A 22,938-nucleotide genomic window follows, 5' to 3' on the forward strand; every position below is an offset into this window, starting at 1 on the left:
CTCTGACTTATTTTGCTTAGCATAATACCCTCAAGGTCCACCCATGTTGTCACAAATAGCTGGATTTCATTGTTTCTTATAGCTGAGTAGTATTCCATTGTGTCTGTATACCACATCTTCTTTATCCATTTGTCCCTTGATGGGCACCTAGGTTGCTTCCAAGTCTTGGCTATTGTGACTAATGCTGCAATGAACATAGGAGTGCACGTATCTTTATGCATTCGTGTTTTAATATTCTTTGGGTAAATACCCAGCAGTGGAATAGCTGGATCATACGGTAGTTCTATTCTTAATTTTTTGAGAATCTCCATACTGTTTTCCATAGTGGCTGCATAAGTTTGCACTCCCACCCGCAGTGTATGAGAGTTCTCTTCTCTCTACATCCTCTTCAACACTTGTTACTTCCTTTCTTGTTAATTATAGCCATTCTGATGGGAGTGAGGTGATATCTCATTGTAGTTTTGACTTGCATTTCCCTAATAGTTAATGATCTTGAACATCTTTTCATGTGCCTGTTAGGCATCTGTATATCTTCTTTGGAGAAATATCTGTTCAAATATTTTGCCCATTTTTTAATTGCGTTGTTGTTGAGACATATGAGTTCTTTGTATATTTTGGGTATTAACTCCTTATCAGATATATGGTTTGCAAATATTTTCTCCCAGTTATTAAGTTGTCTTTTCGTTCTGTTGATGGTTTCCTTTGCTTTGCAGAAACTTTTTAGTTTGATGCAGTCCCATTTGTTTATTTTTTCTATTGTTTCCCTTGTCCCGTCAGACATGGTACTTGAAAATATGCTGCTGACTGGTGGTGCAGCAGTTAACTGTGCACGTTCCACTTCGCGGCCCAGGGTTGGCAGTTTGGAGCCAGGTGTGGACCTGCACACCACTTGTCAGGCCATGCTGTGGCAGGCATCCCACAAATAAAGTAGAGGAAGATGGGCACAGATGTAAGCTCAGGGCCAGTCTTCCTCAGCAAAAAGAAGAGGATTGATGGCAGGTGTTAGCTCATGGCTAGTTTTCCTCAAAAAATAAAATAAAATAAATAAAAGTTACCATCACAAGAAAATATTTTGAAACTATGTATGGTGATTGATGTTAACTAGAATTACTGTGGTGATTGTTTTGCAATATATACAAATATCAAATCATTGTTTGCACTTGAAACTAATATAAAGTTATATGTCGATTATACCTCAATAAAAAGAGATTAATAAAAAAAAGAGACTATGCTGCTGAGACCAATGTGAAAGAGCATACTGCCTATGTTTTCTTCTAGAAGTTTCATGATTTCAGGTCTTACATTCAAGTATTTAACCCATTTTGGGTTGATTTTTGTGCATGATGTAAGGGAATGGTCTACTTTCATTCTTTTGCATGTGGCTGTCCAGTTTTCCCAACACCATTTATTGAAGAGACTTTCATTTCTCCATTGTATGTTCTTGGCTCCCCTGTTGAAAATTAGCTGTCCATAGATGTGTGGGTTTATTTTTGGGCTCTTAATTCTGTTCCATTGATCTGTGTGTCTATTTTTGTGCCAGTATCATGCTGTTTTGGTTACTATAGCTTTGTAGTATATGTTTAAATCAGGGAGTGTGATGCCTCCAGCTTTGTTCTTTTTTCTCAGGATTCCTTTGGCTATTCCGGGCCGTTTGTTGTTCCATATAAATTTTAGGATTCTTTGTTCTATTTCTGTGAAAAAATGTTGTTAGAAATTTGATAGGGATTGCATTGAATCTGTAGATTGCTTTAGGAAGTATGGACATTTTAACCGTGTTAGTTCTTCCAATCCAAGAGCATGGAATATCTTTCCATTTCTTTGTGTCTTCTATTTATTTCAGCAATGTTTTGTAGTTTTCAGTGTACAGATCTTTCACCTCTTTGGTTAAGTTTATTCCTAGGTATTTTATTCTTTTTGTTGCAATTGTAAATGGGATTGTATTCTTAATTTCTCTTTCTGCTACTTTGTTGTTAGTGTATAGAAACGCAACTGATCTTTGTATGTTGATTTTGTATCCTGCAACTTTACCATACTCGTTTATTATTTCTAAAGGTTTTTTGGTGGATTCTTTAGGGTTTTCTATATATAAAGTCATGTCATCTGCAAATAGTGACAGTTTCACTTCTTCCTTTCCAATTTGGATCCCTTCTATTTCTTTTTCTTGCCTTGTTGCTCTGGCTAGGACTTCCAATACTATGTTAAATAAGAGTGGTGATGGTGGCCATCCTTGTCTGATTCCTGTTCTTAGAGGGATGGCTTTCAGTTTTTCTACATTGAGAGTGATATTAGCTGTGAGTTTGTCATAGATGGCCTTTATTATGTTAAGGCACTTTCCTTCCATACCCATTTTATTCAGTTTTTATCATAAATGTATGCTGTATCTTGTCAAATACTTTCTCTGCATCTATTGAGATGATCAAGTGATTTTTATTCTTCATTTTGTTAATGTGGTGTATCACGCATAACCCAGGTCTTGAGTTATATTCAGAAAAACAATCTCAAAGCTTGTTCTATAAATTAAATGCCAATATAAAATGTTCTAAACTAGACCAACAGTACCTTGGATTCACTCTATGCAACTGGAGTCTCTCCAGAGTTATTTTTTAAGTCAAAAGTGAGGTGAAATAAGGTCACATTTATGTGAGCAAAGATTGTTCTTTAGATAGATCCTCACTTCACAACTGTGCCTCTGGCAAATTGCTTACCTTCCCAGGCCTTGGTGTTCTCATTGGTGATATAATAATTGGACAGAGCTTATAGGGATGCTGTGGGGCTTGAATAAGCATTCTATGTGGTGCTCACAGTATTGTGTCAGGCACATTGTAAAACTCTCAATAAATGCTAGGTAGTATTTATATTAGCTTGGAGTCCTTCTATTGCAGTTGACAGAAACTTCCACTCATACTGCTTAAAAGATAAAAGGAAATTATTGGCCAGTGATTATCAAGCATGGCTTGATCCAGATGTTCAAATCTTATCAAGGCCCTGGAGTATCTTGGTTTCTCTTTGCTGTGTTGGCTTTATTTTCAGACTTCACACAGTGCTGACCACCCTTGCTAGCTCCAGGTATGCTTCTCTTGGAATAGCTGCAAGCCTCTCATCCTTGTACCACACTATCCAGGGTAGTGGAGACTTCCTCCTCCTCCACCAGTCTGATCAGTGCCCTGGGCATGGTTCTCCTAATTCTAATTACGTTATTTGCCCATCCTGAGCTAATCACAGTGGCCAGGAATGTGAGATGCATTGGCTGGCTTAAGGCAATCAGAACATACCCTGGTCCTGAAGGTGGTATTGTGCCAAAGGAAATCCAGGTACAGTAGTACTAAAGGAATGATGCTAGACAGCAAGAGCAAGCGTTGATCATCACCACCAACAACAAATGTTGATCATCATTAATGGCAGTATTTTTCACATCTAATGGTTATAACCACCACTGTGGGGTAGGTATCCTTATCCCCACTTTATATGAGGAGACTGGGACTCAGAAGTTAAATACAACTTTCTGGTGGGATTTTATAACTGTTGACCTCAATCTTGGTGTAAGTAACTCGTGGAAAATCTTTAGGAGGTGTAATTGGGCTGTGGATGAAATAGAATAAAAATCCTTAAATATAAAATAACTGCAAGCTGATAACTAACATAAATATGATAGAGATAAGAGTACAATATTAACAACAAATAAGTCCACAATAGTATGACATTCCCTGGACATTAAATATAGGAAGTATTTGGTCATTACAGCACTAAATCTCCTAGAATTGAGTGAAAAGCCTCACCCTAAAGGATAGCACTTAATATGACTTAACAGTCTCCTATCTTGTTTCCTTTATGTATAATGGTTGAGCATCATAGAATCATAGTTAGAAAATGTCCAAGACATCATATGATGCATGATACAGATGAAGCGCAAGTAACATGCCTCTTAGTATGTAAAACTAATTTGTCTGTCCTAAGTTTAATATTGAAGCACATAGGGGCTCTTTGGAAACCAGCTTGGAGGGTTTCCAGTAAGTTTCCTGGAAATGGTCGAGAGATTTGTGCTGGGATGTTATCTAAGCTCTCCTAGGCCTCTCCCAGGCATCCTCTGTGCTTAGGGGCCAACAACTTTCCAAGGTAATCGCCTTCACATTGCCATTGAGGGGTTTCACTTTCTATCATAAGGGAGAAGCATCTCTCTGAGCCTGCTCAAGGTAGAAGAGTTCTGATTGTGTTTAATGTCTGTGGAACTCCGTTGGTCCTCTGCCAGATCCCCATGGAATCTTTGTATGTATGTATGTATGTATGTATGTATGTGTTTATTGGTGAGGAAGATTGACCCTGAGCTAACATCTGTTGCCAGTCTCCCTCTATTTTGTACATGGGACGCCACCACAGCATGGCTTGATGAATGTTGTGTAGATCCATTCCCGAGATCCTAACCCACAAACCCTGGGTGGCCAAAGTGGAGTATGTGAACTTAACCACTACACCACCTGGCTGGCCCCGCCTTGGAATCCTTTAACCATGTGGGTTAGGAGTTTTGCCTCCAATATCCTCCACCTGAGACTCTCTTTTGAAGACTGTTCTCAGGCTAATCTAGCTTCTTCCCACATGGGCAGAGAGCCAGAATTTCCTAGGAGCTTATGTCACAAAGCAATCCTTAGCCAATAACTGATAGATGGGGGAGCCTGAAACTCAATTCCCTTACTGACAGTGGTAAAAGTCCAAGATGTTACTTCTACTCCAGAGCTCCCTGCTGGATCAGGCAGTGCCCTTGCCTGGCTTCCTCCCCTTCCCTGGCCTGTTTCCCCCACCCCTTCACTGGTCTATCCTGGGAGCACTTCCTTAATAAGCCACTTGCATAAGAATCCTCACCTCAGAGTCAGCTTCTAGGGAACCCCACATAAGTTAGTGTCTCTAATCCATGTCATCTTTCTCTGCCAAGCTTCCTCTGGCACATATAGAGGAAAGGCTGCAGATTCGGACTTGCTTAGATACCATGCCTTCCAAAAATGCAGTGGACAGGTGCAAAAAAATGCTCTATACACTGCGTCCTTCTTCATTGGTGGCTTATCCTCAGGCCAAGCTGGACACTGTGTGGTTGATTATCAGCCAGCTAATGAGAAGTGTCACTTCATTCTCAGTCTCCTGTCTCAGGCATTTCAACACAATAGTCACTTCATCAGGCACAGCTATAGTATGAGCAGCCCAAGACTTGATGTTTCTTGTGGATTATCCAGTTGAGAAGGTGAAGTGTGAGCTACAGGGAGTAATTTTCTTAGTCATAGAGGATCAGAATTAATAGTTCTTAAGCATTTGGAAATACTGACATCATTGTGCAGTGGGAATACTAGAAAGACAGAGTGCCTTATTGCTTATTGACTCTGTGTTAGTGAAAGTCCCTCGACGCCTATCTTGTTTTTGCTAGGTCTTGCAGCACTAAGCCAGTAAAGAGGCTGGTGCAGACAAAGAACTGAAGATGCCAGTCGTACTGTAAAGTGGTTTCATGCTATAACTTCCATTTTACTGCATGATGTGGGGTTGTTTATTAGCTACAACTCATTATCTTTCTGAAAGGCATGTTAGATAGTTAGACAGGAAGGGTTTGTCAGTATGAATTGCCTTTCATGCATTCCCAGAAGGTACTATTATAAAAACAAGGACCTTTGAAAATCAACAGCAAGCTTAAGTGGTTTTCCAAGGAAACCTCTGTTCCGCCTTCAGGCAGAGAGTAGATGTTAAGTTCCTGGGGAATTATTACCTAGCTAAAAGGCTCTCTCTTTATTTGGCAGTTTTGGCAGACTTTTGTCCATGATTTATTACCCTACCTTAGACCTGTAAATGTCCTGGGAACTCTGCTTCCTACTCTGATGGAAAGTGAATCTCTCTCTTTTCAAAAAGCAGAAGGCAATGAGTGTTATTTGATTATGCTGGACCCCTGCTCAGTCAGATACCCTCACTGCTGCTTTTGCATATGGTTTGAAGCATATCCTGTCACTCAGTGTTCCCTTAATGTGACCCAGCCTTCTGTAGCAGAGGAGGATATCAGTGCTCACTCTACCCACATCCCTGTTCTCATGCATGTGTGGCTCCCCATGACTTTTACTCCCAGCAGCCCACACCTGCCAATCTTTGTAGGAGAGGAGCCCTCAGCCTGCTGGAGTAGGCTTGGTCTGTGGTCATGGAAAGCCAAAATATCCTGGGTATTTAAGACTTGTGGGGCTTGAGAGCAGAGCTCTCCATCAATGACTGATGGGTAAGGAGCATAAACACTCTCACTCCCTTGCCTCTGATTGGGACAGCTCTGCGGTGTCACCTCCCTTGTCTGCAGAGCACCTCTATGGGACTGAGCAAAAGTAACTCTCCGGGGAACTTTGCCTGATGTCACAACCTTGTTAAGCCTCTCTTTGCTTTGTGGTCCCACTTCCCCACTACCCTTCCTAACAAAACGCTGTAACATAAATTCATGTCTTAGAGTCTTCTAGAGAACCCTGAGTAGACGTCTTGTTTCCATTTTCCTTGCTACTACCTCCCTGCACACACACCTCTAATCACACCTGACTTGCTATCAGTCCTTAAACACATGCTACACAGCCCCCACTGTATTTTGCTCATACTGCTTTCTTAACCCAGACTAGCTTTCTTCTCACTCCATCTTCATCTGTCATCATCTCTCCCATCCTTTTAAGGACCAGACGAGGGCCACATCTTTCCCAGTCTGGATTACTCTCTCTTCCCTCAGTAGCTTCTTTGTACTTATATTGGAGCAACTGTCATTGTTTATATGACATTGAGCTTGCTGCACAGTAACAGCCCTCTTCTCTCAGCAATCAGGACCAATAGGAGGTCAGTTAATACAGGAAGTCACAAAAATCACGCACGTACAAACATACACCGCCAATACATTTCTTAATCATTTATTTTAACTTAAATGTGCATTCATTTTCAAGTCTTCTAATATACGGACCATTCATTTTGTTTAAGTGTGGTTTCAGTGATTAAAATTCTGTCATACCTGCCTGGCATAAATTATAACCCTAATGCATCATAATCAACAATTTCTAGTTTGAGTTTCTCTAAAGTGAAACAAGAACTTAAGAATATTAACAAAGTAAACCAAATGCAAAATATTTCTAAATATTCATATTTTTTTCTCACCTCTTACAGCTTCAAGACCAAATATAATTCAATGGCAAATTTATTTTCAAATCTTTAGCTCTTCTAAAGTATTCAACTTAATTTTTTTGTTTTTCTGGTGAGGAAAATTGTCCCTGAGCTAACATCCATGCCAGTCTTCCTCTATTTTGTATGTGGGATGCTGCTACAGCATGGCTTGATGAGCAGTGTGCAGGTCTGCACCTGGGATCCGAACCTGTAAACCCCAGGCTGCCAAAGTAGAGTACATGAACCCAACCACTAGGCCACCGGTCTGGCCCAAGTTAATTTTTATAGTAACAGCTGTCTTTTTGTACTCTTCACTTTATGTGATATTAAATTATATAATTAGAACCACAAATATATGTGGCATAAAGAGCTTGGGGGGAGCTAATGCAGCGGACTTTTGGTGAGCATGCAGTTCAACTGATGGGAGCAGGCACTCATGGTGATTGTATAGAGGATCCTGCTCTTCATTGGGAATGGAGAGCATTAATCTGATGAGTCAATTAAATAAGGGCAGAATAGTAGAGCTTTGGTCCAATATTATGTCTCCTGGATAGACTGAAAACTCATTGAAAAGCAGCATCTGTGTCTTATGTGTCCCTACAGCACTTAGCAGAATGCCTTAAAAGCATAACTGCAAGAGGGCATTCCATATGTGTTAGTAGAATTGAATAATTGAATTGAATTCTGCTACCTTTTTCTGAGCAGGAGTTGGTTGAATAATGTAAAATGGTGGTGTGCCAGGAGAGGATGTTGCCTTGGAATTTCCTTGCAAGAGTACCAAAAATATGCCAAGACATTGGATATGTGCAGGCTGCAAGATGATTCCCTTCTCTGAATTTCTTTTGAATGTGATTATAATACCATGAGACTCCATCTTTATTGTTTTCTACTCTCACAAGATTCGAGGACTGTATTTATACAAAGTCACCAGTATATTTTAATTTAAGCTAAAACCTCTGGAACATTAATAAATCCCAATAATGCATGTTTTGATCTCTAGTAATATACTCTAGATTTGTATGTGACACTTGCACATATCACTTTTCCTACCAACATATTTTCCTACCCAAAGATCTCAACCAAAAGCAAATAGAGCCTGCACTGGTCTGTTCTGAACCTTAGTAGCTTAAAACAACAATATGTTATTATCGCTCGTGATTCTGTGGAGTGACTGCACTCAGCTAGGTGGTTCTCATTTAAGGTCTCTCGTGTGGTTGCAGCTAGATGGTAGACTGAGCCTGAAGTCTTCTGAAGGCTTGACTGGGCTGGTTGTTCAACTTGGCTGTCTCACGCTGGATGTTGGCTGCCAGCTGAGAACTCAGCTATGCCTACCAACTAGACTACCTACATGTGGCTTGGGTCTCACACCATGGGTTCCCAGAGGGAGCATCCCAAGAATATCCATTCCAAAAGAGGAAGTAGGAGCTGTTAACCTTAAGGCCTGGGTCCAGAAACTGGCACATTGTTACTTCTGCTGTGTTCTACTAGTCAGAGCAAACAAAGAGCCCACTCATAGCCAAAGGGAGAGGGCAAATACCTCACCTTTCATTGACTATAGTATCAAAAGTAGTGACCTCTTTAATCTGCTATAAGGTGCATTATAATTTTCCATTCATGACATTCACTTAAACTAAAATTTACTGAAATTGTGAAAATAATAAGTCCCTTTACTAGGCACTTGATCTAAAATAATCAGCTTAAATATTAGATGGATAGTCTATTTCACCATCCAATCTCATTTTTTGCCCCTGATAGGAAGGTTGAATAAAATATTTCAAATGATTTTCCCACCCTTACTAATAATTTTAACACCACCAAGAGGAAGGAAAGTCAGACAAGGATTCCTTTACTTTGTAATGGTCTCAATCTTTTTTTTTTTTTTTTTTTTTTTTTTTTGCTGAGGTTTGAACAGCCTCTGGCTTTGCTGTGAATTGTTGCATTTCTGAATTCTTTCCATCTGCCCTCTCTCACAGGAGAGCAGTTCTCGACCCTTGTCTAAGTGTTCAGGAGTCAAGTTCCTGAAGGCAAAGCCTGAGAAAGTACTCTACTTTTCCTACCCTATTTATGAAAAATCAAAGTTCAGTTGACTCAATGGCAAGTGAGAGACCTACAGAACAGAGGCTCTGGGTATATATTCACATTGAATATGTTTATCTAAACTTTTGATTTGGGGATGGTTGTAGATCCACATGCAGGTATGAGAAATAATACCGAGAGATCTTAGGTACCCATTACCCAGTTTCCCAGGATGGCAACATCTTACAAAGCTGTAGTACAGTGTCACAACCAAGATAGTGACATTGATATAGCCCACTAATTTTATTCAGATTTTCTCAGTTTTTATTTGTATGTGTGTGTGTATTTAGTTCTATGCAACTTAATCACATGTATAGCTTTGTGTATCCACTACCACAGCCAAGACACAGAACAGTTCCATCACCTCAAGGATCCCTTGTGCTCTTTTATATTTATTTATTTATTGACTTACTTTTATTGGGGTATAATTGACATACAGCATTATGGTAGTTTCAGGAGTACAAGAGAATGATTTGATACTTGTTTATATTGTGAAATGATCACCACGATAAATCTAGTTAATATCTGCCACCATACACAGTTACGCAATTTTTTTCTTACAATGAGAGCTTTTAAGATCTACTCTTTTAGCAACTTTCAAATAGGCAATAGAGTTTTATTAACCATAGTCACCGTGCTGTACATTACATCCCCATGACTTATTTATTTTATAACTGAAAGTTTGTACCTTTTGACTCCCTTCACCCATTTCACCTGCCCCCCACCCCCCTGCCTCTGGCAAGCACTAATCTGTTTTCTGTATCTATGAGCTTGGTTTGTTATGGGTTTTTTTAGATTCCATATAAGTGAGATCATACGATATTTGTCTTTCCCTGTCTGACTTATTTCACTTAGCATAATGCCCTCAAGCTCACTTGATGTTGTTACAAAGGGCAAGAAGTCATTCTTTTTTATGGCTGCGTGATATTCCATTTTGTGTGTGCGTGTGTGTGTGTGTGTGTGTGTAGGTATAGATACCAACCACATTTTCTTTATCCGTTCATCCATCGACGGACATTTAGGTTGTTTCCCTGTCTTGTATATTGTAAATGATGCTGCAACAAACATGAGGGTACATCTATCTTTTTGTTTTCATTTTCTTTGGAAGAATACCCAGAAGTGGAATGGCTAGGTCATATGCTAGTTCTATTTTTAATTTTTTGAGGACCCTCCATACTGTTTTCCACAGTGGCTGCACCAACTTACATTCCCACCAACAGTGCACAGGGTCTCCTTTTCTCCACATCCTCTCCAACACTTATTTCCTGTCTTTATGATAATAGCCGTAATAACAGGTGTGAGGTGATACCTCATTGTGGTTGTGATTTGTATTTCCCTGATGATTAGTGGTGTTGAACTTTTCATGTACGTCTTGGCCATCTGTATGTCTTTTTTGCAAAAATGTCTATTCAGATCCTCTGCCCACTTTTTAATCAGATTGATTTTTTTTTTTTTACTGAGTTGTATGAGTTTTTTAAAAATATATTTTGGATATTAATCCCTTATCAGATACATTATTTGCAAACATCTCTCCCATTCTGTAGGTTGCCTTTTCATTTTGTTACTGATTTCCTTTGCTGTGCAGAAGCTTTTTGGTTTGGTGAAATTCTACTTGTTTATTTTTGCTCTTGTTACCTTTGATTTGGTGTCAGATTCAAAAAAATCACTTCCGAGACTGATGTCAAGGAGCTGCCTATGTTTTCTTTTAGGAGTTTTATGGTTTGAGGTCTTACATTCAAGTCTTTAATCCATTTTGAGTTGATTTTTGTCTGTGGTGTCAGATAACAATCTATTTTCATTCTTTTGCATGTGCCTGTCCAGTTTTCCCAACACCATCTATTGAACACCATCTACTGTCCTTTCTCCCTTGTATATTCTTGGCTCCTTTGTCATAAATTCATTGACCATATATGCGTGAGTTTATTTCTGGGCTCTCTATTCTGTCCCATTGATCTATGTGTCTGTTTTTATTCCAACACCATACTGCTTTCATCGCTGTAGCTTTGTGATGCTGTTTGAAATCAGGGAGTGTGATGCCTCCAGCTTTGTTCTTCTTAATATTGCTTTGGCTATTTGAGGTATTTTGTGGTCCTGTACAAATTTTAGAATTCTTTGTTCTGTTTCTATGAAAAATGCCATTGGACATTCATAAGGATTGCACTGAATCTGTAGATTGCTTTGGGTAGTATGGACATTTTGACAATATTAATTCTTCCAATCCATGAGCACAGAATATCTTACCATGTATTTCTGTCTACCTTGTGGTTATAACCATCCCCACCTCCCTTCTGCCACCTGCCTCTCTATTCCGTATCTTTTTTGTCATTTCAAGAATGTCATGTAAATGGAATTTTACAGTATATATCCTTTTCAGACTCAATTTTTTCACTCAGCACAACTCTCTAGAGATTCATCCAAGTTGTTGCATGTATCAATAGTCATTCCTTTTTATTGCTGAGTAGTGTTCCAGAGTATGACTGTACCACAGTTTGTTTAACCATTCCCCTATTGAAGGACATCTAGGTTGTTTCCAGTTTTCTACTATTACAAATAAAGATGATATGAATATTTGTGTACAGGTTTCTATGTAGACGTGATCTTTCATTTTTCTAGAATAAATGCCCAAGAGTGCAGTTGCTATGTTATATGGTAGTTATATGTTTAGTCTTATAAGAAACTCCCAAACTGTTTTCCAGAGTAGCTACACCATTTTACATTCTCACCAGCAGTATTTGAACTAGTTTTTGCACACTGAATATTAATGATATGAATTACCAATACAGCTTTTAGTAATTAGTAGCCGGCAGCCCAATGTGAATCAAGCATTACCGCCTACTTTTGCTTTCTTGGCCACTTATGAAAGCCTCAAGACATCAAGGACAGACAGGGAGAAGTATTTTCTGGAGCTCTTTTCAGTGGCATATTTATTCCTGTCTCATATCCCAAACTAAAGGTCCAGTCCTCAGTGCATCACAGGCACTCAATATTATGGACTGAATGTGTGTTATATATCTCTTCTCAAATTCCTTTTATTTTAATGTTAAAAATTATATGCAAATATCTTCATAGAGTTTTCCAGCCTGTCTTTTCTCATACCTAAGGTATCTCTTAAATCAATAAGTACTAAAATAGTGGAATGGGAAAGGGTTGTCCATTTAAGCCACCAAGTAAATATTGTACATTCAGACATGGGCTGCAAAATAACAAACCAAGCATTCTCACTTTTTCTTTTCACCTTTCTCCCCTTGACCAGGTGGAGTTTGCTGCTGACATTGGCCTTCAGTACAAAGGCGAGCTGACGGTTGTTTTACGTTACATTCCCCCAGAGAAGAACCTGATGCTTCCACTAGGACAACTTCAAGGTAGGGTCAAAATCAATGACCTTGATCCAGGACATTCTGTTTTCTAGAAGTGTGGGAATAGGGGTGAGGGATTGGTTGGACTATGTTACTTTTGCATTACACAGATGAAATGTAAAAGGTTACATGTCACTGTCTTTTGAGGAGAGTTGAGAAGTATATACTATATATGGGGGAGGGTGTGGGGTTCTTACAAGGAAAGGACAAAGTTCATAGTTAGAAACCAGACTTGATGGTGAGATTTGTTTCCTGCAAGTCCCAAAGATATAGGATCTTCCCCACTGGGGAGAGGGAAGATAGTCTGCTGAGAGGAGAGGTGTAGAAAGCTGCTGTATGTATTTATGACGTTCACAGCTACTCAGGGAGTCTTGAGGAAGAAGTTGACCTAGAACACAGCATGCAAAGGAAAAATCCAGAGAGGGTCAACTTTTACAGGCAGCTTCCTCTGTCCTTCCATTCACTGTTAGCCTTTTCAGTGTGACCCTGTGCAAATAACTTACTATCTCTGGCCTCAGTTTCCTCATTTCACAGGATTATTATAAGGATTAAATAAGTTCATTCATGTATAGTGCTTAAAAGAATACTAAATAAAGGTAGTGGTGGCGGCAGTTATTATTCACGTTGAGTTTATTTTACCAGAATAAAAGTGTGTCATGGGGAAGAGTTTTCTCTCATCCCCAAATGTAATTGTGCCTGGGCTCTATCGCCCTTAGAGCTGGCCTGGCATGGAGTTGACAGTTTACAAGACTAAAATATCAAAAAAGGGAGTTACGGAATTTTCTTTTTTGAAGTCTTGGTGTTTGTGTGTGGCTTTCACTGTAGCTATTTCTCACCGAGAGCAGAAACGTGGCCAGACAGCTCTCAGGGTCTTTTCCATTTTATTCCTTTATACCCTATGAAAAGATATACCCTGTAGGGGAACATTTAAAGTTTTAAATTTATTCACTTTTTCAACAAACACAAATAAAAGACCTATTCAGAAGGAATCCAATGGCATAAAAACATTGAAACAGTTTTTACATAAAAAAATATACAGTAATATAAAGACCTGATTCAGGAACAGACGAAATACATCTTTGCAGATTTCCTTTGTAAATTTTGAAATGGAACCCATGATCTCTCTCTCTCTGTTTCATTTTGATGGCTGATGCAGGAAAGAAGACCTTTAAAAGGGGAAAGAAGAAGGAGTCGGCTGTCATCTCTGGAGGAATATTAGAAGTGTTCATCAAAGAGGCAAAGAATTTGACAGCGGTGAAGTCAGGAGGCACTTCTGATAGCTTCGTGAAGGGGTAATTCTGTTTTAGCTCATTTTAGACGATACTTAATGGGAGATGAAAGGATCCGTGATCCACGAGACAGTGGTAGCTGTGAGGCTTTTGTGTTCTTACTCTAAATGTACTAAGAAAGAGCTGCTGGTGAATGCTGGCTCTTACATCTAATACAATACAAGTATAGAGGGAACTGCTTATTCTAGCTTTCAGCCTGCTTCCAGCATATTTCACGATTTGCCGTCACACTTCCCTCAGGACTGGCAAATTTTCCTGTGAGATTCGTTTCCTAAAGGAGGAGAAAATGAGATTTTCTATGTGTAATATATTTTTATTGTGCTTTGTTGTCATTTGGTGCTGGCAGTATGCCGCAACAACAAAAACATTGGATCCTTGGTATTTTGATCTCTTGGGGGAAATTGTAGGAAGTGGAGATGTCAGAGCATCCTCACTGGAGATACCCACTGGAGAGTGTTCTGAGGAAGCTCCAGGACTGCCTGCTGGGCATTTATGCCCACTTGGTGGAGCACAGGGCAGTTACTTGAGGGAATGCAGCCCTTTAAATGGACATTCTTGCCTAGCAACCCAAACAACAAATTCCTCTTGATTTGTATTTGAGATTTTTTCCCTGTAATTAGAGGAACTAGAACTGAAAGGATATCTTTCATTCATTCAAACACACACGTAAATGCACATGTACCAAGCGCTAAGTGCTGCAGTTTCAAAAACAAGCCGTGGTCCCTGTCCTCACGGAGCACCATAAAGCACATAAGGAAAAACAAATTCCCGTGATGCCAGCCGTGAGGATAATTCTTTGAGTCAGATGACAGTGTTGTTCCTCTCCTTGATCCTTCTTAGAAAAGTGTCATTTTCCCTGCAAGGACATGAGTCAAGCCTTTAGCCTCACACATTCTGACTTTGATAAGGCCAGTAATAAGGAGAAACAGATGTCTGGGGCTACCCCACTGGTGAGAGTATGTGCCTGAATCTGGTCTATCTGTCCTTCACTCTTTCTCACAGTAGCTTTAAATACAGAAAAATGCTTTATTTGGATCCTGCCATTGCAATTTACCTTACCAGCCCCGCCATCCTGTTCAGGCCTCTTGCCGCTCACTATTTGGTGGGATGAGGGGATGGTGCCTCCCCTATGGCCTCGTTGTGGTCTTGCCATGAGACTTAACATCTTTTGAAACAGTTTTCACTTTATCATGGTAAACATTTATGAAGCAGAAATAATACAGTATCTTTATTCTATTTTTAAAAAGCCAAAAACGTTTTCTCTTTTCTTTTCTTTTTTTTTTTTTTTTTAACCTTTTGACCCCTGCACTCATTTATCCCGCCTCCTGCCTCTGGGAACCACCACCATGTTCTCTGTATCTATGAGCTGTTTTTTTTCCTTTAGATTCCACATAGATGGGAGATCATATGGTATTGGTCTTTCTCTATCAGATTTATTTCACTTAGCATAATGCCCTCGAGGTCTGTCCATGTCACAAATGGCAAGATTCCATTCTTTTTTATGGCTGAATAATATTCCTCTGTGTGTGCGTGTGTGTGTGTGTGTGGGGGGGGGGTGTATGTATGTATCACAATTTCTTTATCCATTCATCCATGAACGGACACTTGGTTTGTTTTCATGTTTTGGCTATTATAAATAATGCTACAGTGAATATGGGGGAGCATACATCTTTTTGAGTTAGTGTTTTTGTTTGCTTTAGATAAATACCCAGAAGTGGAATTGCTGGATCATATGGTAGTCATATTAATTTTTTGAGGAAGCTCCATGCTGTTTTCCATAGTGACTGCACCAGTTTACATTCACACCAACGGTGCACAAGGGTTCCCTTTTCTCCACATCCTCACCAACACTTGTTATTTCTTATCTTTTTGATAATAGCCGTTCAAACAGGTGTGAGGTGATATCTCATTGGGGTTCTGATTTGCATTTCCCTGATGATTAGTGATGTGAGCATCTTTTCATGTCCCTGTTCGCCATCTATACGTCTTCTTTGGAAAAATGTCTATGCAGATCCTCTGCCCATTTTTTTTTAAGATTTTATTTTTCCTTTTTCTCCCCAAAGCCTCCCAGTACATAGTTGTATATTCTTCGTTGTGGGTCCTTCTAGTTGTGGCATGTGGGACACTGCCTCAGCGTGGTTTGATGAGCAGTGCCATGTCCACGCCCAGGATTCGAACCAACGAAACACTGGGCTGCCTGCAGCGGAGCACATGAACTTAATCGCTTGGCCACGGGGCCAGCCCCCCTGTCCATTTTTTAATCAGATTGTTTGTTTGTTGCTGTTGAGTTGTATCACTTCTTTATAAATTTTGGATATCTGTCTCTTTTTTTTTTGAGGGAGATTAGCCCTGAGCTAACATCTGCTGCCAATCCTCCTCTTTTTGCTGAGGAAGACTGGCCCTGAGCTAACATATGTGCCCATCTTCCTTTACTTTATATGTGGGGTGCCTGCCACAGCATAGCTTGATAAGCAGTGTGTAAGTCCACACCCGAGATCCAAACCGGCAAACGTGGGACAGCTGAAGAGGAATGTGCGAACTTCATTACTGCACCAGCAGGCTGGCCCCTATTTATTTCTTATCAGATATGTGATTTGCAAATATTTTCTCCCATTCTGTGGGTTGCTTTTTTGTTTTATTTTGATGGTTTCCTTTTGCTGTGCAGAAGCTTTTTAGTTTGATGTAGTTCTACTTGTTTATTTTTGCTTTTGTTGTTTCGCTTTTGGTGTCAGATTCAAAAAATCATTGCCAAGACCTTTGCTAAAAAGCTTACTGCCTATGTTGTCTTCTAAGAGTTTCATGGTTTCAGGTCTTGTGTTCAAGTAACAGCCAGCAACATTCTAGTGAATTCTCTCTCTAGTTATATGTAAACATTGAATTGAATTTAAAGGGACCCCCAATTTTTAAAAGAGAGTATGAGAAAGCAAGAATAGACCTTTATGTAAAGTTTATATATCACTTTAAGTCTGTCTGTAGCCAACATAACAATGGCTTAAACAGGACAAAAGATTTTTCTTATGCATGTAAACAAAGACTAAAGGTAAAGTATCTAGGGCAGGTTATGGAAGTATCATTATCTGGGACCTAGGTTTCTCCTGTCTTGTTACGGTATCCACTTCATGGGCCAATACAGCTACTCAAGTTTCAGCTATGCCATCCAAATTCTAGCTAGCAAGACAGTTCCCAGAAGTTTCATACGGAACTAGTTCTTATATCCCATTGGCCAGAACTTAGCCACATGGCTATACTAGCTGCAAGGGATGCTGGGGAATGTAGTCTTTATTCTGGGCAATCTTGTGTCTAACTAAAAAAATGAGGATTTTTTTTAGAGAAGAATAAGGATAGAATGGATATTGGGAAATAAGCAGTCTCTACTTGGGCTGTGAAATGAAGTCTCCAGTGTCCTATGTACCATCTTCATTTTAAGGTCATTTGTTTTGTGATATTTTTCATGTTTTTTTATGTACTAATTCCATACCTATATGTCTCCTTCCCTGATTCATCAGGTACCTAGAGCCTAGTTCTCTCCTGTGGTCAAAAATAGTGTTTTGACCATAATAAATAAGGCCTGGGGTGCAGATATTATATTTGAGAAGAGATTCCTGGAAGCAGCGAGAGAGTAAAGAAAATAAGATAGGGAAGGGAGGGAAGCTGATAAAAATGCCAATAGGCGTATTACCACTGTGGGCAACTGAGGCTCAGTCCCACTGGGGGAGCAACAAGGAACTCTGTGGAAAGTACCTTAGGATTGTCTCCTCAAGGGACAGGGAAGCTGAAGGCTTCATTCATTAAGTTCCAAAACTCATTCGTTGAGGGTTGCTCCTAGGGACATTGAATCCCCAGTATCCCAGGGTTTCCTGCACGTAACCTGAGCCAGCTCACATGACACCAAAGTGCTTAACTGGAGAAGCTGGGAGAAACAGGTGCTTGACGTGGAAAGCTGTCAGCATGCCAGGAACTGCTTATCCTGGCTTCAAGTCAACCTGGAGGTGGGCCAAAGATGACAGGCGGCAGGACTTTAAATAGTGTCTACCACAGGAGGTATTTTCATTTCCAGATGAGGGAAAGGCCAAAATGGGATTAGAAAGGAGAGTATGGGCCTTATACTATTGCCCCACTTAAAGAATAAACCATTCCACAAAATAAATTCATATTTAAGCATATAAGAACCTGGGGGAGAAAATCAAATACAAATACACATACCACACAAACACACACACACAGGGAATTATGGGAAATTGAAATGACTACTCAAGGAGGCCATTTTCTGCCTACTGTCTCACTGATGGCTTGACTGTGTGTTCTCCTGCAGCTACCTGCTCCCTGATGATAGCAAAGCCACCAAGCACAAAACTCTGGTCATAAAAAAGAGTGTTAACCCTCAGTGGAATCATACTTTCACGTTCAGTGGCCTGCATCCCCAGGATATAAAGAATGTTTGCCTAGAACTTACCGTCTGGGACAAGGAGGCCTTTTCCAGCAACATCTTTCTGGGAGGAGTTCGTTTGAATTCCGGAAGCGGTGAGGGACCTTGGGGCCCTGAGATGGTCTGTGACTGGGCATGAAGCAGGGGAGTGGTTCCTGGAGGTGTGATATGTAGTAGGTGTATATGTAATTTCAGCTTAGCTGATTCCTAAAATTACCACAGATGCCCTAATCCTTTAGCTAAGGATCTGTTCATTGTTAAAATAAAAGTATTACTGTATAGCTTTGTATCCTCCAGCTAGAAGCTCGGGATGTATAATGTTTATATTCAGTCCTTTCAAAAAATATCATTTACACTTTAGTCTAATTGAATTTCAACTACTTTCTTGGGCCTAAGTTCAGGTTTTGCTCAGGATAGGATCACCAGGACAGCACAGGCTTCTGATAGGGGAGAGAAAGACTTCTGAGACCAACTTGATTCATCGTCTTCTCAGTAGATCACTTGCAGCCATTACTCATAACTAGTTGAGTGAAAGGAAGTCATTTTTTCCCCTAAAAAAAATAGCATCCAATGTTGTTCAAATGGGTCAAGGAAACACACCACTGGTGCCATAAGACACAACTATAACGGAGTGAATTGGGAAGAAAATTACAATAGTAGAACACATGCAGCCCCCCCAAATTCTCCTTATCCCATAGCTTATGCCAGATGTAGATGGTCTGCATGCACCATGGGCAACATTCCCGTTGAGAAGCACCACATTCCTATGATGCTCTACTTATTTATAGATTAAGGAGAGTCAAGAATATCTATACCACTAAAATGAAAACTCAGGTCAGAGAAGTAGCCTAGTTAGAAAGGGAGAGCCCCGGGGCCCATTCAGCCTATTCTTCTGTCATGTTAACTCAGTTCAGATGAGCCAGCTCTCTGCCAAACTACAAAGTGGGAAAGAAATGAGCCGCCAGGGCTGTCCAGATTTGTTTCTTATCATCTCGGCAGAAGAGAGTAGTGCAAGCTGCAAAGGATATATTCCATTCTAACACTACTCATTAGATATGGTAAGTGAGAACAAGCCAGTGAAGGGCTTTCTGGTCAAAAGATCCCCTCAGAGGTTGATAGGTACCTTCCAGGAGATCAGAACATTTCATCTGTGAAGTGTAATGCTCGTCTTTCCCTTCTTTAGGTGTGAGCCATGGGAAGAACGTGGATTGGATGGACTCTCATGGGGAAGAGCAACGCCTTTGGCAGGAGATGGCTGACAATCCTGGGACTCCTGTAGAGGGTGTACTCATGCTCCGTTCCAGCATGGGGAAGTGTAGGCTCTGAAGGTACCACTGCACCAAAACGAGGCCTCCAGGGACTGTCTGGCTGCCATTTCCTACCAGTAACAGGCTTGGGACCTGGGATTCTGCTTCCTGCTATTTCTCACTTGAGGGTATTGGGACATGAGGGGAGAGATGTCAGTGTTATGAATGTTTAGGATCTTGCCCAGTGTCTAAAAAAGCATGTATCTCTCTATGTCCATGGGCCAGCGCCTTCTTGATTGGATGATAGAAAGTGTACCACACTGTCCTGTCAACAAGCAAATTGCGTGGTGATTCATAGATTTTACACCATAAGGGAAATGGCGCAAGTTTATCTGAAACTACAGTTGAGATGGGGGGTCCCCAAACTTTTTCTAATTATGAGTTACTTTAGATTTCCTCAAATGGTTTGAGGTAAAGGGGGTCACTAAAAATGTAGATCACTTAGAGAGGAAGAAGAAGGGATACTGGCTACCCTCTCCTCATCCTGGGAATCCCCATGAGCCAAAGAAGGCATTGTAGGGGTGGTTGCTGGGGCAAGGGGGTGGCTCTGTTATTGTAGCAAAGTTCTGGATTAACCGGCTGAGTTTTCAAGATGAACAGACAGGTTTTTCTATGGTGACTATATAGTTTACAATCTAAATCAGTCCACTTTTGAGAGTAGAGAGAGCTAAATCATTACAGCAATGGTAACCCAGAATTGACCTGGGAAAATTGGAACGTAGGATCACCCTACTTATGACCTAGCTATTAGAGAGCTCTATTGTTAACACTTATTTTATAAAATGTTCTAAGCCATTAACTAAAAGGGAATAAGAAATAATGTACATATTGAGCCCCTGCTTGTGTCATGTCTACTGATATCCCATTGGTTAAAGGAAGTCACATGGCCAAGCCCAAAATCAAGAGGCAGGGAAATACAGTCTGCTCATAATGCAGCCATGGCAAGAGTAAGGATGCAAGAAGGGATGAAGAATTGGGGCCAATAGTTCAGTCTACCATACTTTCTGTCACCTGGAATTCGATATGCTTTAGCCACCAAACTTAGATGTGAAGGCAGTAAAAGCTGAAAGGGAAGGGAGCTCCAACCTGGTTCCTCATTTTGCAGATTCCAAATCTGAAGCCCAGAGAGCTGAAATGACTTGCCCAGGATCATACAGAGGCTGTAACTGTATCCAAACTTAAATCCAGGATGTGCCTCCTAGGCCAGCATTCTTTTCAGTGTAGTCCTTGGCATGATACTATGCTTATCGGGGTGGACAGGAGGATGTGGATGGAGGAAGGTGGAGCAGAGTTGGATTCTTTGAATAGGAACATACCTAACTCAGTCTTCTTCTGGAGTCATATTCTAGCCCCTCAACTCATTTTTTCACTTGAATTTATATAAAATCCTTAAAAGGATAGAAACTGGATTTTAGTAGTAGGAAAGCTAGAATCATCTTCAGGCTTATTGTGGCTAATTGTTCCATATTCTAAATTTCTTCTTGAGTTTTGAAAACAGATTTAAGAATATATTTAGCACTAGTCTTAGTAAAGGAATAAGCAATCCATTTTCAATATTATTCAAAAATAGGCTAATTCTAGAAAATTGAGTTTATTGATCTAGTGTAGTTTAGTACATATGGTACTTTTTTTTTTTTGCTGAGGAAGATTAGCCCTGAGCTAACATCTGTACCAATCTTCCTCCACTTTATATGTGGGTTGCCACCACAGCATGGCTGACAAGTGGTGTAGGTCTGCACCTGAGATCCAAAGCTGTGAACCCAGGCTGCCAAAGCAGAGTGCACTGAACTTAACCACTATGCCACAGGGCTAGCTCCCACATGGTACAATTTTTTAAACTCACACCCATATCCCTATGTTGCCCTCCTTAAAAATAGAAAACAAAAAGAATAAAATCATCACTAATTCCTATAGTGGAAAGATAAATTGTCTTCAGACTTCATGTGACTCATTCTGTCTTCAATGGCATTTTTAGGGGAGGTGAGAGGATGGTGATGGTGAAGTCAGGAGACATCACTAAAGTAGACAAAATATTATTTATTCACTAATGATAAAAGTGGCAAAATCCAAAATTTATAACTTGAATTCAAGACGACCATGAACGTTATGTGTTCAGACCTTTGCCACAATTAAAGCAATTCTCTGTATCATGGTTCATAAAATTCAACATCTAACTGGGTATTTTCATAACACAAAACCCAGGTATGTGGAAGTCTATCAGAATCCTGTTGGTGGTGTTCTCAGAAATAGAAGGTAAATTGATCTTTAGGTCACTCTTTTTTCTTTCTTTTTTTTTTTTTTACTAAGTATGGTGTAGAAGTACAAAGAATATTTTAAAATATAGGTAATATGTGTGAATGGCACAAAATTCAAATAGTTCAAAACTGTGAAAAGTCAGTCTTCTTTCCTCCCCTTCCATATCAGAATATATTGGCCTCCTTATTCTTTTTATGGCTACAGGGTATTACCTTACAGGGATATATAAAATTTATTTAACCAGTCCTATCAAATGCCACATTAAATATGGTTAACTAAGTTGTCCATGTTTGGTGGCTTTTCTAAGCAGTCTTTTCTTTCAGAAATAAACACTTTGACATTCAAAATCAGAGATATATATTACACATCAATTCCACTTTTGAGTATTCTGCAGAGATAGATACACATGTGAGAAATGAGTGCATACAAAGGTATTTGTTTCAAAAGATTGGAAACAACCCAAAAGCCCCTCAATAGAGGCCTTCTGGAATATCATATAGGCCTCATTTTTCTGTGTCGTTAGTTGTTCCCTCTCCTCTGTCTTCGCCCATTCTCTACATAATTGTCAAACACTGGATTCTTTGGTGCTTGTTCTTTACATCTTTCTTTATACATCCTCTCAGGCCTTACTATGTATGGTACTCTCATGGTTTTATGACCATTTATGTGCTTATAACTTCAAACTCACATCTCCAACCTAGACCCTTCTTCTCAGCCCCAGACCCAGATCCAAAAAAAACTGCCTATCTGATATCTCCAACAGGGTATCTCATGTTTTCAGCACATTCAGAACTGAATTCTTCATTCCACCCTCTCCCTCGCACCCATGTCTTTCTCCTCCAGTACATGCTGTCTCAGTAGCTGGTACCATCATCCTACCCAGTTACATTCGCCAGACACTGGGTAGTGTTCTTTGATTTATGTCTCTCCCTTACCCTGAGACACAGTCAATCAGGAAATCATATTGATTCTACCTCCCAAATATCTCGAAAGCCTGTCCAATTCTCGCTGTCTCCATGCCACCGCCCTAGTCCAAGCTACCATCACTCCTCTCTATGATTAGTACAAGACTCCTAGCTACTATT

General features: G+C 40.0%; 1 protein-coding gene across 11 annotated transcripts in view; it reads left to right on the plus strand.

The window, feature by feature from the left end:
* The window catches only part of SYTL5 (synaptotagmin like 5), a 277,939-nt gene that overhangs the window by 203,854 nt on the left and 51,147 nt on the right, over positions 1 to 22,938 (plus strand). For 8 of the 11 annotated variants that reach the window (XM_070604701.1, XM_070604703.1, XM_070604705.1 and 5 more), the window contains 4 exons: positions 12,473 to 12,581; positions 13,732 to 13,867; positions 18,177 to 18,385; positions 19,474 to 22,134. In XM_070604701.1, coding sequence (XP_070460802.1) covers positions 12,473 to 12,581; positions 13,732 to 13,867; positions 18,177 to 18,385; positions 19,474 to 19,616 — 597 coding nt within the window. In that variant the 3' untranslated portion in view covers positions 19,617 to 22,134. Of the gene's footprint in view, positions 1 to 12,472; positions 12,582 to 13,731; positions 13,868 to 18,176; positions 18,386 to 19,473; positions 22,135 to 22,938 lie in introns of those variants that run through there. The other 3 variants (XM_070604702.1, XM_070604706.1, XM_070604704.1) reach the window with 1 other exon arrangement.

This window comes from Equus przewalskii, chromosome X, assembly GCF_037783145.1.
Source record: "Equus przewalskii isolate Varuska chromosome X, EquPr2, whole genome shotgun sequence".
NCBI classification, from domain to species: Eukaryota; Metazoa; Chordata; class Mammalia; order Perissodactyla; family Equidae; genus Equus; species Equus przewalskii.